Source organism: Neoarius graeffei, chromosome 24 (assembly GCF_027579695.1).
Source record: "Neoarius graeffei isolate fNeoGra1 chromosome 24, fNeoGra1.pri, whole genome shotgun sequence".
NCBI classification, from domain to species: domain Eukaryota; kingdom Metazoa; phylum Chordata; class Actinopteri; order Siluriformes; family Ariidae; genus Neoarius; species Neoarius graeffei.
In genome coordinates, this window is record NC_083592.1 from 51,834,087 (window position 1) to 51,851,517 (window position 17,431).

General features: G+C 41.6%; 1 protein-coding gene across 1 annotated transcript in view; it reads left to right on the forward strand.

The window, feature by feature from the left end:
• Nucleotides 1-17,431, forward strand: part of prodhb (proline dehydrogenase (oxidase) 1b) — a 139,002-nt gene that overhangs the window by 93,676 nt on the left and 27,895 nt on the right. Inside the window, exons 7-8 of the mRNA XM_060907456.1 lie at nucleotides 12,554-12,627; nucleotides 14,748-14,829. Of these exons, the coding sequence (XP_060763439.1) occupies nucleotides 12,554-12,627; nucleotides 14,748-14,829 (156 nt within the window). The remainder of the gene's footprint in view (nucleotides 1-12,553; nucleotides 12,628-14,747; nucleotides 14,830-17,431) is intronic.

A 17,431-nucleotide genomic window follows, 5' to 3' on the forward strand; every position in this document is an offset into this window, starting at 1 on the left:
TGGATGAGTAGAACAGATTTGTTTACGATGACGTCACAACCACATGACTAGAACAAGCAGCACTCTCGCGCGCATCATTCGTAACAACAACAGCAACAATGGCGGACCCCAGAGTAGAAGTAGTTCAGTGCCGGGTAGAAGAAGGAGTTTACGCGCATGCGTCCTACTTCTTCTATTGTTCTGGTGTCTCCGATGGGACCGTCTTACAGTGCACGTAGAGGTGTGGCATGTGTATTGCATCGTTTTCAGCAAGCGTTGCGTTGCCATATGTACCTGATATTTTACTGATCCGTTGCCCATGTGGACGCGATATTTTTTTTACCCGCTAAAAAAAAATCTCGTTGCCGTTGTTGTGTGGATGTAGCCTAAGTTCTTGAGCACAAGATCCAAGAACACTTATTTCCACACTACGGTGGACATCATAGTATACACATCCATTTCTGTTCACCGAGTGCTCAATTAAAAGAAAACAATAGGATTAGAGAAGTGAAAAATTTTTGCCATCTATCCCATTGTTATTTTAACGACAGGTTTAAAGAACGACACAAAAGCACAATAAACGTTATTATTATTCAAATAAAGTGCAAGCCGTTTTTAATCTGATCGACTTGTGCGAATTGTCTGTAATCTGTGCACTGCGGCTTTTTCGCACCATCTACAAATGAGTGTTTGTGCTTTATTGATTTGATAATTTAGTGTTAAAGAATGTTTTTTAGCGGTTGATTAGCATTGAACAGAAAAAAAAAATATTCAATGCTGCAAAAGTGAATTTCCCTGTAAACTCGCCACAGCTTCCAGACTTGTCTTGATGATCAAACAGCCCTTACTTCTTACCGTAATCTCTTCTTCTTCTTCTTCTTCTTCTTCATCTGCTTCACGATCGCCATATTATGAACAATTGATATATTAATTATGGTTGTTTTGTCATTCCTGAACGTTTATATTGCACTTTTTTATTCAAATTGCCATTCGTTCTAGGATGCTTTAGTGGAAGTTGCTTTTATTTGTTTGCATATCGCAACTGTTGGTTACTAAGGAGACATGATTCTCATTTTTGTCTGTTGTCTGTTTTATGTGCTGGTTAGTCAAATTGCTTCCCTGCACTGTACTCTGGGTGTGGAACCGCTGGTGTTTTGGCTACGTTTATGAGCGGTGTTAGGCTAGGTGGCTTTGCACCTTACATTGGACTGCGTCTGTCCATCTGTTTTTGGATCGTGACTGTGGGTCTGGGTATTGGTTTTGTGGCCCAGCTTTTACGCATGTTTTACACCTACTCGCCGGAGGAATTAAAAAGCCTTAGTGCGCGGCACCGCTTGGATTCCACGTCATTTAATCTGTGCCGCTCTATAGAGGGCTACCGCATGACGTCACCGCGCCGCGAGATTTTGTTAGGCGCCATATTGGAAGACCAAGTACATGCACTCACAATATAAAACAAAGTACGAGTGAGAGTAAAGTGACACGATGGATGATAATTCGGGTTATGTGAGTACATTACCAGTTGCAGAAAGGGCACGGTATGTGGAGAAACTGGCTGTGATTGATGGGTTTGACCCATATGATAAGACTCGGGGCAAGGGAGAATGGAAACATAAGGAGGACCGGACACCAATTCTGCCATCTGTTTGCTACCCAGACATTGTAAACTATTTGTTGTTTACACCCAGTGCCTACACTGCTGATGACTTGAAGGCCTACAAAGGGCTACAGGCTTACGAATAACCTACACATAGTTATGGCCAAGGTAATCTTGTTGATATTTATCTTTTAATAATATATCTTTTCAGTTGAAAAATTAATACTTTTTGTTACTATTAAGGTATCCATAATTTAGGTTAATTTATCCATTGTACATATGTATTTATGATATATGCCTACACAACAACTATGCTTTATGTATATAATAGGAGGGAGAGCAAGCCCCAAACCATCCTAAATTATTATTATTATTATTAAATTGTAGAAGTCTGGGAGGCTTGCTCCTCATACAGTTATCAACTTGGGGCCAATTTAGCATGTTTTGAATCTGAATTCCTTGCGTTTGCTTACCTCAAAGTGTCCGCAGATCATGCACAGACTTATCCATTATATCCACGGTTTTTTGCCAAGTCTCACACAGGTTTCTTTCAAGTCTACTGTTGGGCCAATAAATCATAAATAAAACAGCTCAGATTTGTTTGTTTAAGTCGTTTGCCACTCCACTTTATTCTCGTGGGTTCACATACCGCTGCCGTTATTTCCCCCAATCACGAGTTTGTTGGTCTTCCAAAATGGCGCAGGGTCTGTTTACTTCCGGTTTCGGGTGACGTCAGTGAAATCCCTCTATAGGAATCGCGCACCGCCCTTGGTATATTCACCGCTCTCCGCGCTCTCCGACTGCTCATTATGCTTCAGAGTCTTCCATACCCATCATATGGACTCACAATTGGATTGCCATGGTCAATAATGCCCCTTTTCCACCAAAGCAGTTCCAGGGCTGGTTCGGGGCCAGTGCTTAGTTTGGAACCAGGTTTTCTGTTTCCACTGACAAAGAACTGGCTCTGGGGCCAGAAAAACCGGTTCCAGGCTAGCACCAACTCTCTGCTGGGCCAGAGGAAAGAACCGCTTACGTCAGCAGGGGGACGGAGTTGTTAAGACCAACAACAATAACAAGACCGTGAAAGATCACCATTTTTAAGTGACGAGAAGCAGCAGCTGTACAAACGCGAAGTCAGCCATTATTATTATTGTTGTTGCTGCTGCTTCTTCCGTGTTGTTTTTGCTTCGATATTCGTGCCAAGGTTTATGCAAACGTAGCGACGTAACTGACGTATACAGCGACGTAACTGACGTATACAGCGACGTAACTGACGTGGCTCCCCTTAGCACCGCGAGCTATGGAAAAGCAAACTGCTTCTCAGCTGGCTCGCAAGTTGAACGAGTTGTGAACCAGCACTGGCCCCGAACCAGCCCTGGAACTGATTTGGTGGAAAAGGGGTATAAGAACACTCATGGAGTTAATCATGGTGTTCTTCGCTCACTTGGGAAACTGCAATGTTCTGCTGTCTCTGGATTGTCACCTGTGTTTCCTGCGAAGATTGGGCTTTTAAACTCCCGCTCCATCACCAACAAAGCGTCACTCATTAATGACCTAATTATCCAAAAGACCCTGGACATACTTCTGCCGGTGGAAACATGGCAACAGGCTGAGGACTATCTACATTTAAATATGTCTTCACCATCTGGATACACATATATTTCAAAGCCCCATCTCACAGGGCAGGGTGGAGGTCTAGCTGCAGTTTTCCGATGTGGTTTGAAACTTAAAGAGATTGTTTTTCATGATGTTGCATCCTGTGAATATCTGGCTTTGAAAACCTCCACTCTCACACCGATGTTGCTGATCTTAATCTGTCGACCTCCCAAATCATCACCATCTCTTTTTCTGTCTGAACTGAATGAACTGCTAACTGTAGCCTCATCTGTCTGTCCTGCCGTCATTCTTCTGGGTGACTTTAAGGCTACATCCACACGACAACGGCAACGAGATTTTTTTTTTAAAACATTGCATCCACATGGGCAACGGATCAGTAAAATATCAGGTTCATATGGCAACGCAACGCTTGCTAAAAACGATGCAATACACATGCCACACCACTACGTGCGCTGTAAGACGGTCCCATCGGAGACACCAGAACAATAGAAGAAGTAGACGCATGCGCATAAACCCCTTCTTCTGTAGCATCAGCCACATAAAGTTTTGATTATTAATCAGTAGCGTAAGACGAAAGACGCGGAAAGAGGAATGAACGGGGGTAGATGGAAGCCGGTACGCCAACATTCTGATATCCTCCAGAATTCTTTAATGGTCCGGAATAAATTGAATGCTACACGTTGATGGATTACTTTGTTCTTCTACGCCCTTTTTGAAGAATGTATTGTCGGACTTAAACCAACATCTGAAGAGGTGAGATCGCTCCTTTTTTTTTTCCTTATTTTTGCTGGCGGGATTGTTTTTGTTTTTGGAAAGCGCACGGGCGGTGCGCGATTTGGTACTGCTTCCGCGGTGTTTGGACTAAAGACTCTGCCCTAAGGGCTATTCTCTCACTCTCTCTGCACCATTACACAATAAATATTCACAGTGAAAATATTTTGTAAGCGCGTTTCATGAACCAAGTTATAGGATTTGTTGACAACTCGCATCGAGTTCGTTACACTTCTACCCGGCGTGAAGCACTGACAGTCATGTGGTTGTGACGTCATCGTAAACAAATCCGTTCTACTCATCCAGACAACTTCGCAACGGCGCCGTTGCCAGATTTTTCCACTCTGGAACCCGTTCTCAAAAGATTTCGTTTTGGGGCACCCAAAACGCCGGTGCCGTGTGGACGCCAGGCCGAAACAATAAACAATTTTATCAGATTCACCTGAATCCGTTGCCGTGTGGACAGGGCCTGACATTCATGTTGGTATTAGTTGCTCCCTTACTGATGAGCTCTTGACTGTCTTTGAATGTTTTGGTTTAACTCAGCATGTTGACTTTCCCACACATAATCATGGTCATATACTTGACTTGCTTTGCTCTACTGATACAAAAATTGTATCTGTATCAGGTTCTGATGTAGGTTTTACTGACCACAAGTTGATTGAGCGTTGTCTCAGTGCGCCTTCTTCTAAACTTCCTCTGCGTTCTACTGTCTCTTTCCGTAATCTTTCTTCTATTGATGTGCATTCTTTCTCTGCCTCTCTTCTTTTTGTAAATTTGCTGAGGTTTCCTCTCCTGATGATACAGTTGCTTACCCTGTCCACACTAGGGATTTTGTACCGATACGAAACTACTTTCGTACCGCAACACCTGTCCGCACTAGCAACTATACCGGTACTGTAGCGGTATAACTGTATCGGTACGAAACCCACAAATGTATGGGTTTCATACCAGTACAGTATCGGTACTGTAGCGCTTCGCTGTAGTGTGGACAGATGAAGCGGTTCTGTATCGATACTAATGCACATGCGCAAAGTCACACACCTCAATTGATGTCTTTGCTGAATAAAATAGTGAAGAACGGAGATTCGTTTGTTTCTTTCTCAACTGCCTCGCGCGTTTTATACATTTCGACTGAATAAATGACCACCAGAAATACAGACTGTACACTGACAACAAAAAGCACACACACGTTGTTTCATCCGTACGGAAGCTGAGAAAGGCCCTTCATATAATCCTTTTTTTTTTATTCACCTTGTTATCCCGAGATAACGACATAATTAATTCAGGATCTCGAGAAAACAACACAACTAATTCGAGATCTCGAGAAAACAAAACCGTTATTTCGAGATCTCGAGTAAACAGCTGAGAAACGGTTCATTCAGGCGCGCCAAGAGACTTGTGATATGCTGACTTTGGGGCTATTTCTCATTCTGTATAGACGCAACTTTGGTCATTAGAATGTCTGGAATAATCAATCACCTAATAAGGCAATATTTTGATCAGGGGTTGACACAGGGAGAGATTGCATTAAAGGGCTGATGACACGAACATGACTCTATGCAATTTCTTAAATAAACTATACAACTTGGCAAACATGTTAGATTTCTGTTATAATTACGTGAAAAGAAGCTGTTGTTACGCAAATATCCAACTTTTAATTGCACAGCGCAAGAAAACTGGGTCCGTGGCTCGCGGCCATGTTGTGACGTCAGCGGAAGAACACGCTGCGGTTCACTGGCTGTTCTACTCTGGTTCTACTCAATGAAAATGGCGCATGAAAACACCGGTGAACTCTCTAGTGCTAGCTCTTCCTCTTCTGAGAGTCTAGAATTGTGTTGATCTCTTCCGAATAGAATCTATGATAGCCTACCCTCTTTACCCTTTGCCTCTCGTTGCTAGGCGGCAGTTACATATAAGCTGCAAGCTTTCACAAGCAAATACATGACTGATATCACGCCGACTTTATGATTACATTTATGATTATCATGTAGAATCTATAGCTCTACGTAGCTTTATCTTATGTCGTTTCACAACACATGTTCTGACAGGAGGACTGTCTTTGGATCCGGCATAGCTACTAGTAGACCCCCTCCGGAATACTGGCAGTGTTGCCAGATTGGGAGGAATCCCGCCCAGTTGGGCGGTTTCAAGTGCATTTTGGTGGGTTTTGAACATATTTTGGGCTGGAAAACTTCAGCAGTATCTGGCAACAGATACTGCTGACGTTTTCCAGCCCAAAATATGTTCAAAACCCACCAAAATGCACTTGAAACCGCTCAACTGGGCGGGAAACCTCCCAATCTGGCAACACTGTGTAGGCACTGCTGATGGTAGTAACACACGTTTGTGCTGAACTGAACACCCAAGAGATTCTTTTAAGCTGGGAAGGGTGTCAAAACAATCCAAATCGAAGTGTTCAGAGCACAGGACGGATGTTGGTGAGGGCTCCCACTTGTCACGAGTGCACCTGACTTGCTTCACCCACTTCGCATGCAGCTTGGGATCTCTGGGAAACTTGAATAAACTTACCACATCCTTGTAGGTTTTGGAGCAAAAGCCGGCAACACAACGCGAAGGCATAATAACTTATATAATGTATAATAATAATACTAATAATGACAAACTGAACACCTGTCGCATCAACAACAAACTGGTAAGTGAGGAGGAAGGTTCTTTCGCTGACGTCATATAGTTCCTCCTCCTCTTTCGTCTCCTGGGTGCTGCAGCCCCGTCAAATTTGCCCAAATAGCCGCGTTTTTTATCATAACTTGTAAAATAGGCGCCTTTGTGAATTAATATATGGATCATCGGGAATTACTTTTTATGTTATAAAACATCGCCAAAGATGTCAAAAACGTGTCATCAGCACTAAGTCTTTTAATAAGGGATAATTTCAAAATTAGTCCGCGGCACCTCCCCAGAAGACTGGCCCGGCTTCGTCTCTACTGACAGAGATACAGTGATCCAGCTGAGATCATGAAATAATTGTTTTGTTTTCTTGAGATCACGGAATAATTGTTTTGTTTTCTCGAGATCTCAAAATAACGGATGCCATATATTCTCGGAAGGAAGTTACTCGGTAACCACGGAAACATTTCGCGCACCCGCATTTCAACTACTGTGAAAGAAAATCACAAACATTTCTCGCTAGTGTGGACAGATGCACTAAACTGTACTGGTATACTTTGTATCGATACGGTTATACCACTTTCGTACCGGTATAAGTGTGAACACAGCAGCTATTTACAATAATACTATATCTAACACACTTAACACTTTCGCTCCCCTTAAAACTAGACAGGTCTCCGCAAATCGCGCCTCTCCTTGGTTCACCTCTGAGCTTAGGGCCATGAAGGCCAAGGGAAGGCGGCTAGAGCGCCTTTATAAGAAAACTGGCCTTACTATTCATCTTTCACTCTTCTCTGAACATATCACAAAGTACAAGGATGCTCTTAATGCTGCTCGATCCTCCTACTATGCTAACATCATTAAGAGTGGCAATCATCGACCCAAAACTCTGTTTAATACAATAAATAAACTTCTTCAGCCTCCTTCCTCAACCACTCCCAGTTCTCCTGCTCAGTGTCAGGCTTTTTTGGATTTTTTCAAGGATAAAATTGTCAGTATTTACCAACACTTTCATTCTGAAATTCATTCTTCTGTCCCGCTAGTAGCTCTTTCTCATAAAGCTGACTGCTGTCTCTCTGCTTTCTCTCCTGTTGATTCTTCTAAAGTATCGGAAATCATGACTAAGTCCTCCTCCTCCTCATGTTTGTTGGACCCTGCACCCACTGTACTTCTTAAATCCTGTGTATCCGCTATCTCCCCTTATATTGCTCATTTGATTAATCAGTGTTTTGCTTTAGGCACTGTTCCCAAAATTGCTTCAATACTAAAGAAACCTGGTCTAGATTCTCTTTCACTGTCCAATTACAGACCCATTTCAAATCTCCCTTTCCTAGCTAAAGTAATGGAGAGAGTTGTGGCCTCTCAGCTTCATACTTTCCTTGCTCGTAATGATCTCTATGAACCCTTTCAGTCAGGCTTTCGCAATCTGCACAGCACTGAATCTGCTCTCTTAAGAGTTGTTAATGACCTCCTGCTCTCAACTGATGCTGGTCATCTCAGTGTCCTTGTTCTCTTGGACCTCACAGCTGCCTTTGACACCGTACATCATGAGAGACTCATTTCCAGACTATTTTCTTTTGGTATTACTGGCTTAGCTTTATCCTGGTTTCAGTCATATCTAGCAAACAGGCAACAGTTTATTTCTATTGGTGTTCATAAATCATCCACTGCTACTGTTGCTCAAGGTGTGCCTCAGGGTTCTGTCCTTGGTCCCTTTCTTTTTATATTATGTTTCTCCTATAGGCCAGATTATTCGTAACCATGGCCTTAATTTTCATTGTTATGCTGATGATATTCAAATCTACATCACTATCACCCCTTCCATAGCCTCTGTTCAGCTGCTAAGGACTTGCATCACTGACCTTAAGCAACGGCCGCATAAGAACCGCCTTAAACCTAATGCTGGCAAAACGGAGGTTCTATTAGTAGGTACCAAAAGACAGGTTCAGAATTTCTCCAGTTTTACTATTGATGTTGATGGTGTGTCTATTCATCCTTCCCAAGTTATAAAAAACCTTGGAGTTATCTTTGACTCCACCCTTACGTTTGAACCCCATCTTAAACTAATTACTAAGAATGCTTTCTTTCACCTCCGCAATATTGCGCGTCTCCGCCCTTTTCTTTCGGAAACTGATGCCAAAATGTTGGGCAATGCGTTTATTTTTTCTCGTCTTGACTATTGCAATTCTCTCTTTTATGGTCTCCCTGCCACATTGCTCAATCGCCTGCAGTACGTTCAAAACTCAGCAGCAAGAGTCCTCACACTCACCAAGCGCACTGCTCACATCAATCCTGTTTTACAGCAACTGCACTGGTTGCCAGTTATCTCTCGGATCAAATACAAAATCTTGCTTTTAACCTATAAAGCTCTTCATGGTTTCGCCCCTTCCTATCTCTGTGAGCTAATTCATTTGTACTGTCCCTCCCGCTCCCTCAGATCTTCTGTCTGTGGACTTCTGACTGTTCCACGTTTTAAACTGACATCTATGGGTGGCAGATAATTTAGTGTTGCTGCTCCTAAACTTTGGAACTCGTTACCACAATCACTTTGTGACTGTTCCACTCTCTCTTCCTTCAAAGCCAACTTGAAAACTTTTCTCTTTACCTCACACTATTCTTCCTAGTGTTTTTTTTTTTTGGTGGTAACTCTTGTGTAAAGCGTCCTTGGGTTTGTGAAAGGCGCTATATAAATTAAACTTATCTCATCTCATCTCATTATCTCTAGCCGCTTTATCCTGTTCTACAGGGTCGCAGGCAAGCTGGAGCCTATCCCAGCTGACTACGGGCGAAAGGCGGGGTACACCCTGGACAAGTCGCCAGGTCATCGCAGGGCTGACACATAGACACAGACAACCATTCACACTCACATTCACACCTACGCTCAATTTAGAGTCACCAGTTAACCTAACCTGCATGACCCACGCGGACACGAGGAGAACATGCAAACTCCGCACAGAAAGGCCCTCGCTGGCCACGGGGCTCGAACCCGGACCTTCTTGCTGTGAGGCGACAGCGCTAACTACTACACCACTGTGCCGCCAATTGAACTTATTATTATTATTATTATTTTTCTCATTGACATTGGTCTTTTTTCAGTTAAAGGAGAATTGAAGGCACATATTTTTTATCATCAAATTCTATTTCTCATTTTATTAAATATTAAATATCGGAATGCATTTTTGATCGCTATTTTGTCGCTGCTATAGCAAGTTATGAGTGTTTGAAATACGCTCTGTAATATATCAGTCCATATGTCGAAGCAATGGGCGTAAACGAGATTCGCTGAGACCTGTGCGAGACGTCGTAGGACGGAAGTAAAACGTACAGCGGAATCAAAGCGACCGACATCTGCCAACGTTGTCAAAAGACGCGCGCGGCCTCTTTCGAATGCTGATGTAATCAAGCCGGAAGTTTTGTTTGTTTTGATAGCGATCAGGAAAGTTTGAAAAAAGTAGGCAGTAATCGTGATTTAAACTCGTTTTTGTGCAATATTTTGTTTGGAAAACAGTTTTCAAAATGGCGGCGCTGACGCTTCATGTTTTGAAGTCTCGCACAAGTCTTGTGAAGATCGCGCGGATAAGCGACGCCTGCCGTGGATCAAACGAACTAAATTCAACATGGCTAAAAACCGAATAGGCCGATAAGTATAATATTTAACTGCAATTAGTTGCCAATACGAGTCACGATATAAGGTTACTCAAACCGAAAACGTAACTGAATAACACGTTAATTAAGAAATAAAGCAAGTTTAAAAATGACTTCAGTTCTCCTTTAAAGACTTTGTAGCTTCATTAGTCAAATACATATGAAAACAGTAATATGTGATATTAAATGGACTTTTAAGAATTTGAGTACGTTTTAGGAATAGATTCCGCTCTTAGTGGGCAAAACACCTGTTGTCAAGCAGGGCAAGAGACGTAATCCGCCCATTAATTAATTCAGCAAATGTGTAATTATTGACAGTGAGTTGAATTTGTGATGTGATCAGAAGTGACTGAAGTTATCTATGAAGGTGCCCACAATTCAGTGGCGGCTGGTAGTCTTTCAAACAGGGGAGGCTGGTCGGTTACGATATTTCCAGATTTTAAAAGAAAAAACATCAGTTTTGCCCATACTCTTGCCTCTGATCTGGCTGATTGTTGGCAGGGTCACAAACTGTGAAATAACAGGTTCTTTTGGCCCATTAGCCTACTGTCCAATATACATGATGGTGGTGTTGGGGGGGTATATTTTAACATTTTATATTTTAAATTGTGGCATGTTGTTTAAAAGTTGATCATTATTGAAAGCAGCTCTTTGTCAGGAACCTTAGCAGTAGGTGCCACACATTTCATTCAATGACACTTTCCCTATATTTTACTTATTTTGACTGAGAAATGTTTTATTGACAATTTTGATAACCCTTCACTTTTAATCCAGGTCTGTAGTGTGAAATGTTCTCGGTTGTGTTTTTGTTTAAAAATGTTTTCCAAATTGTAGCTGTGTTTAATTCATATCCAGAAAAATATATATTCCAGTATAATATACTCAGCATAAACATTTTAAATAGATTCTATATTTTTGGTCCATCCATGACATATTACTAAAGTAGCCTATTTACTGTTGTTGATGTGGGTCACTTGCTGTTAGCCAATTCACTTTCTCGTACCAGGAGAGCTGAAAGGAACGAGTATTATTCCCTACCTTTTTCACCAAGTCAATTTGAGGCGTTGGTCTACCCTGCTCTTTAATTTTAATTTTTTCCTCGGAAGGAAGACTGGCAAATGGCTTCGCCAAAATTAAATCAGCAATGCTTGGCCTCTGTGCGCAGCTTTCTTGCTAGCTGACTAGCCCCCTCAAGTTCAAGTTCAATCACTCAAATAAACAAAATTTCTGGAACTAAGATAGCAAACTTGACAACACTATATTTACACTTTATTTACAATGAAAATATATACAAACTAAAAAAGCTGGTAGAAACCGTATGTAATGAATGAAATCGAAATGTAAGCTGATCTCTTACAATACACCACAGCACTTGTGAATCCTCATGGGACTGAACTGAGATTCACCGCTGCCTGTGTATATTTGAAACGAGCTGTCAATCAAAGAAAATATCCGGCCGCTTTCACCAATCACCAGTCTCCTCGCGGAAACTGCCATGTCCCTCCCATGTGAGGCTGGGAGTCCGTAGGCGGGCGTTTTTCGCAGTATTTGTCCAATTACCATCTTGCATTTTGAGATTGAAAAGCGCAGAGCTCCCAAATGCCATTGAAGTCCACTGAGACTGGGCTGCATCGCGCTGTCACGAGGAGGAAAACTCACGCGCACATTAAAGTTATAACGGAATAATTTCGCACTGTAGTTGGGTTGAGCACATATATTTCTATGATTCTGGATCTGAAATAGCAATGTTATAAGGTCGGCTATAACATAAGCCTAGCGCAATTCATCCTAAACGGTGTTCGTCATTTTTAGAGGAGGCTGAGCCTCCCTCGTTGTCTTAGAGCAATCGCCCGTGCCACAATTCAAGGTTTGTTACGGCTTACAAATGAACAAGTATCCAAAGACACCAAAGAATCGGATTTTCAGTCCACGTTTCAGGGATGAACAACCGATCTTTAACATGCACAGCAGCAGAAATCACAGCTTCCAGTCCCTAAGCAATCGTAATAAACCCCTTCCTAGATCAAGACGAGTATTTTTTTTTTTCAATTATTGTGACCATAATCCAGAGTTGTGTTAAAGAACATAGAGTTATGCGAAGAGACTTTGGACTTGTGCGAAAAGAATTTTGTGCTAAATAACCAGATACCACAGTGAGTGTATAGTCCAGGGGACATGTGAAATAAAGACCAAATCAGAGTCGTGTTTTATTTATTTTTAAGCAGTGCACATTTTAATACAAATTAATTTCTCAGTGTCTGGTACATTTTCTAAGGTGTGTTTTGTTTCATTAAACACAGTTTTCTCCCGTAGACTTTTCTGACAAAGCTGGGAGCCAAAGGCGACATTCACGGCTGGTTCACGAACGAGAAACTGTGCTCATCAGGGTGAGAACATCTCTCCATCATTTTACGCCATAAAACTGGGTCAGCCTTGTACACACGTTCAAAACTTATCACACCTAAGAGTGTTTAACAACTCAGGTACATCGGATTTCTCACAAGTACACCTAAAGGGAGAAGTACAAGTGTGTCAATTACAACCCCGATTCCAAAAAAGTTGGGACAAAGTACAAATTGTAAATAAAAATGGAATGCAATAATTTACAAATCTCAAAAACTGATACTGTATTCACAATAGAACATAGACAACATATCAAATGTCGAAGGTGAGACATTTTGAAATTTCATGCCAAATATTGGCTCATTTGAAATTTCATGACAGCAACACATCTCAAAAAAGTTGGGACAGGGGCAATAAGAGGCTGGAAAAGTTAAAGGTACAAAAAAGGAACAGCTGAAGGACCAAATTGCAACTCATTAGGTCAACTGGCAATAGGTCATTAACATGACTGGGTATAAAAAGAGCATCTTGGAGTGGCAGCGGCTCTCAAAAGTAAAGATGGGAAGAGGATCACCAATCCCCCTAATTCTGCGCCAACAAATAGTGGAGCAATATCAGAAAGGAGTTCGACAGTGTAAAATTGCAAAAAGTTTGAACATATCATCATCTACAGTGCATAATATCATCAAAAGATTCAGAGAATCTGGAAGAATCTCTGTGCGTAAGGGTCAAGGCCGGAAAACCATACTGGGTGCCCGTGATCTTCGGGCCCTTAGACGGCACTGCATCACATACAGGCATGCTTCTGTATTGGAAATCACAAAATGGGCTCAGGAATATTTCCAGAGAACATTATCTGTGAACACAATTCACCGTGCCATCCGCCGTTGCCAGCTAAAACTCTATAGTTCAAAGAAGAAGCCGTATCTAAACATGATCCAGAAGCGCAGACGTCTTCTCTGGGCCAAGGCTCATTTAAAATGGACTGTGGCAAAGTGGAAAACTGTTCTGTGGTCAGATGAATCAAAATTTGAAGTTCTTTATGGAAATCAGGGACGCCGTGTCATTCGGACTAAAGAGAAGAAGGACGACCCAAGTTGTTATCAGCGCTCAGTTCAGAAGCCTGCATCTCTGATGGTATGGGGTTGCATTAGTGCGTGTGGCATGGGCAGCTTACACATCTGGAAAGACACCATCAATGCTGAAAGGTATATCCAGGTTCTAGAGCAACATATGCTCCCATCCAGACGACGTCTTTTTCAGGGAAGACCTTGCATTTTCCAACATGACAATGCCAAACCACATACTGCATCAATTACAGCATCACGACTGCGTAGAAGAAGGGTCCGGGTACTGAACTGGCCAGCCTGCAGTCCAGATCTTTCACCCATAGAAAACATTTGGTGCATCATAAAACGGAAGATACGACAAAAAAGACCTAAGACAGTTGAGCAACTAGAATCCTACATTAGACAAGAATGGGTTAACATTCCTATCCCTAAACTTGAGCAACTTGTCTCCTCAGTCCCCAGACGTTTACAGACTGTTGTAAAGAGAAAAGGGGATGTCTCACAGTGGGAAACATGGCCTTGTCCCAACTTTTTTGAGATGTGTTGTTGTCATGAAATTTAAAATCACCTAATTTTTCTCTTTAAATGATACATTTTCTCAGTTTAAACATTTGATATGTCATCTATGTTCTATTCTGAATAAAATATGGAATTTTGAAACGTCCACATCATTGCATTCAGTTGTTATTTACAATTTGTACTTTGTCCCAACTTTTTTGGAATCGGGGTTGTAAAAAAAAGTCACAAAGTAGTCAGCTTCTTATTTCATGCGTGTTAATAAATATCTCTATGCATATTAAATATTTAAAGTCATTAAAGTCCTTTAATAGTCTCGCCTTGTTAAGAGTGTGGATATAGGACGTTAATAAAGATGACTGAAATGATAATCAGGGTTACAGAATATCTGCTGTGCTTTATTAGCATGATAAAGCGCTTCATTAGCATGATAAAGATTTTGGAGGGTTTTTTTTGTTTTGTTTTTCCCCCCAGTTAGATTAGATCTACATTTGTTCCAACCGAATAGTCATTTAAAAAAATTGCAATATAATGCAAAAAAAGACTTTACAATGGATCTGTTGACCTCCTCACATCAGGACCATCGACATGCTGGACTGGAACGGTCTGATTGACGAGAGGACCAAGATATCCGATCTTCTCATGGTGCCCAACCTTGAGGTAAGAGCAACACTGATATCTTAAGTGGGGTAGAAATGAAGAGAATCATTGATTTTGTCGGGAGATTTAACTGCCTTCTGAAACCTCAGATAAGCCATGTGATGGTTATAAGGGATTTGGAGTAATTACACTGGTGCGGTATAATCACTGATACAGTGGGCCCCGAGTTTTGTTCTGTTTTTATTTCTGAAACTGAAATGTGCTCTTCTCTGGTTTCATCGGTATGCACATTCATGATTTTCATTTGCATTTAAAAAAGAACAGGTGTGAGAATCTGTTCGTGCTACAAGCTAAACACAAGGTTTACAACGCCTTCTAATGTTAAAGGGATCCTCCAGCGGATGATATTACAAATCAGAGATTGAAGAAACGGCTTAATTTTTAGAAACCTGCCGTAATATTCTGTCTGAGAATCACATGGTCCAGAATGGGCCTCATTAACCAATGAGATCAGATGTTTTTTCTTAATAACTTTTTCAAGGTATTTACATGGACATTTGCAGGCACATTGATGGTTGTGTACTGAATACAAAATTTGAAAAATTATTTCAAACATTATGCAAATTAGTATTACTAATTAGGCCTACTAGTGTTTATATGAAAAAAAAAAAAATATATATATATATATATATATATATATATATATATAAATAAGTGCTGTCAAAAATATCGCGTTATTAACGCGTTAACTTGACTCAATTTTAACGGCGATAATTTTTTTATCGCGAGATTAACGCTCTGTGACATGATGCCACGCCCCGCACAGCCAGAGTCCTCTGCCCTCCCCCGAAGAGCCACGGTGCTCGGCTTAGGTTTCGTTTTCCCATCGGCGGCTCCAGCCCCACTTTGCAGTGGCTGTGACAAGACGTGTTATGCTCTGCAATAAAAAAAAAAAAAAACATTGGTACAACCAGTGTTTGAACTATGCCGATATTTTCGGGGGGTCCCTTATTTTCCCTTGGGGGGGGGGTGCTTGCGCTTGTCTCAGAGCGCGGATCTCCATCGCGCGCTCACTTCGGATATGCAAATGCTTCCCGTTACACACGATTGCCATGTCAATAAACATCATTTTGCCAATATTTTAGAGACCCCCCAACATTTCCCAAATCATGTTTTCAAGTGATTTCATGTCTGTTTCAGGGGATCTCGGATCCCCCGAGTACCCCCGTAGTTCGAACGGTGAGCAAGCCCATTCACTTTTTTATGCTGATAAGAGAATTACAATGGTTTTTCATGTGACAAAAATGTGCGATTAAATTGCGATTAATCGCAAGTTAACTATGACAGTCGCGACATTAATCGCGATTAAATATTTTAATCGCTTGACAGCACTAATATATATATATTATATATATATACCAGCTGGAAGGTCCGTATCATGAAATACCGTGACCGAGGTCTTGAGGGCCGAGGTCAGTATTCAAGGCCGAGGTCACGGTATTTCACCATACGGACCGACCTTAAAGGATAAGGCAACTTTTGTACAAAATCACCACAAATAGATAGATAAATATATAAAGTAATCGATCATGGAATTTATAGAGAAAGAACAGACCGCATAACAGTATCTTTTAACTTTTAATAATATGGGCTTGCACTGAGCTCAGCTTAGATGCGTTCCGCCATATTGATCTACTGCGTGACGTCACGCAGCCCACCACTGACCGCCCTTCATAAAAGATGGCGAGTGATAGCGATAGCGCGAGTTCGTGTGCAAGCGATACTGACACCGATTTTTTGGAGTTGGGTGGCTATATGTTCGAGCCTCGACGAAAACCTGGAGAGGAAGAGACGACAGTCAATGAAGAAAGCGATTTGGATGACGAAGTCGTATGGGTTCAGAAGATAGATGAAGACATTTCTTTCCGGCTGACTATTGAAGAGTGATGTTTAATTGTTATTCTATTATCTAATTAAGCATGGTAAGATTAGTCACACTTTCTTCTATTATCGCTCAACAACAACAACAACTGGTATCCATGATTTATAATGATTCAAATCTGTTGAAAAACAAAGATTAGTCACAATTCGTGATCAAATTTAAATCATCAAACGTACCTTTTGTTGTTCCTCTATTTCGCGTCTCCGAGCTCCATTAACGCTTGTAAGGCGCTCCTTCTTCGGCGCAGGCTGACGGTGTGAGAACAGTGTTGGCACGGCGTCATCCCGTAATTTCACAAGGGGCTGGTTAAATTTCCTTGCAGAAGTCCTAACTAGTGAGGTGAGATGTTCCGCGTACAGATTACGTTCATAACTCAGGAGAAAGTGTTTAGAACACACTCTAGAACTAGATGTTGGTTTGAAATTCTTCCTTCCGAGATTGTGCACCCACTGCTTCAATAATGGCAGTCGCTTGAGTGGAAAACCATGTAAAGAAAGTCCATCCTCTTTCCGCCCGGAATTAATGTGGCAGTCAAAAGCTGAGCACTGTGGCATCCTTCTCTTTCACGTGGTATTGTCCAAAGTCGAAAAATGTTTCTAGTACGCGCAAAAAGTTTAGATTTTAGAGATTGAATACAAGCCACCCGCCAGGACTCCTACAGTGATCTGTTTGTAAACACTGTTTTCATGGGCCCAGTGACATCACAGATCAGAGGGAGGC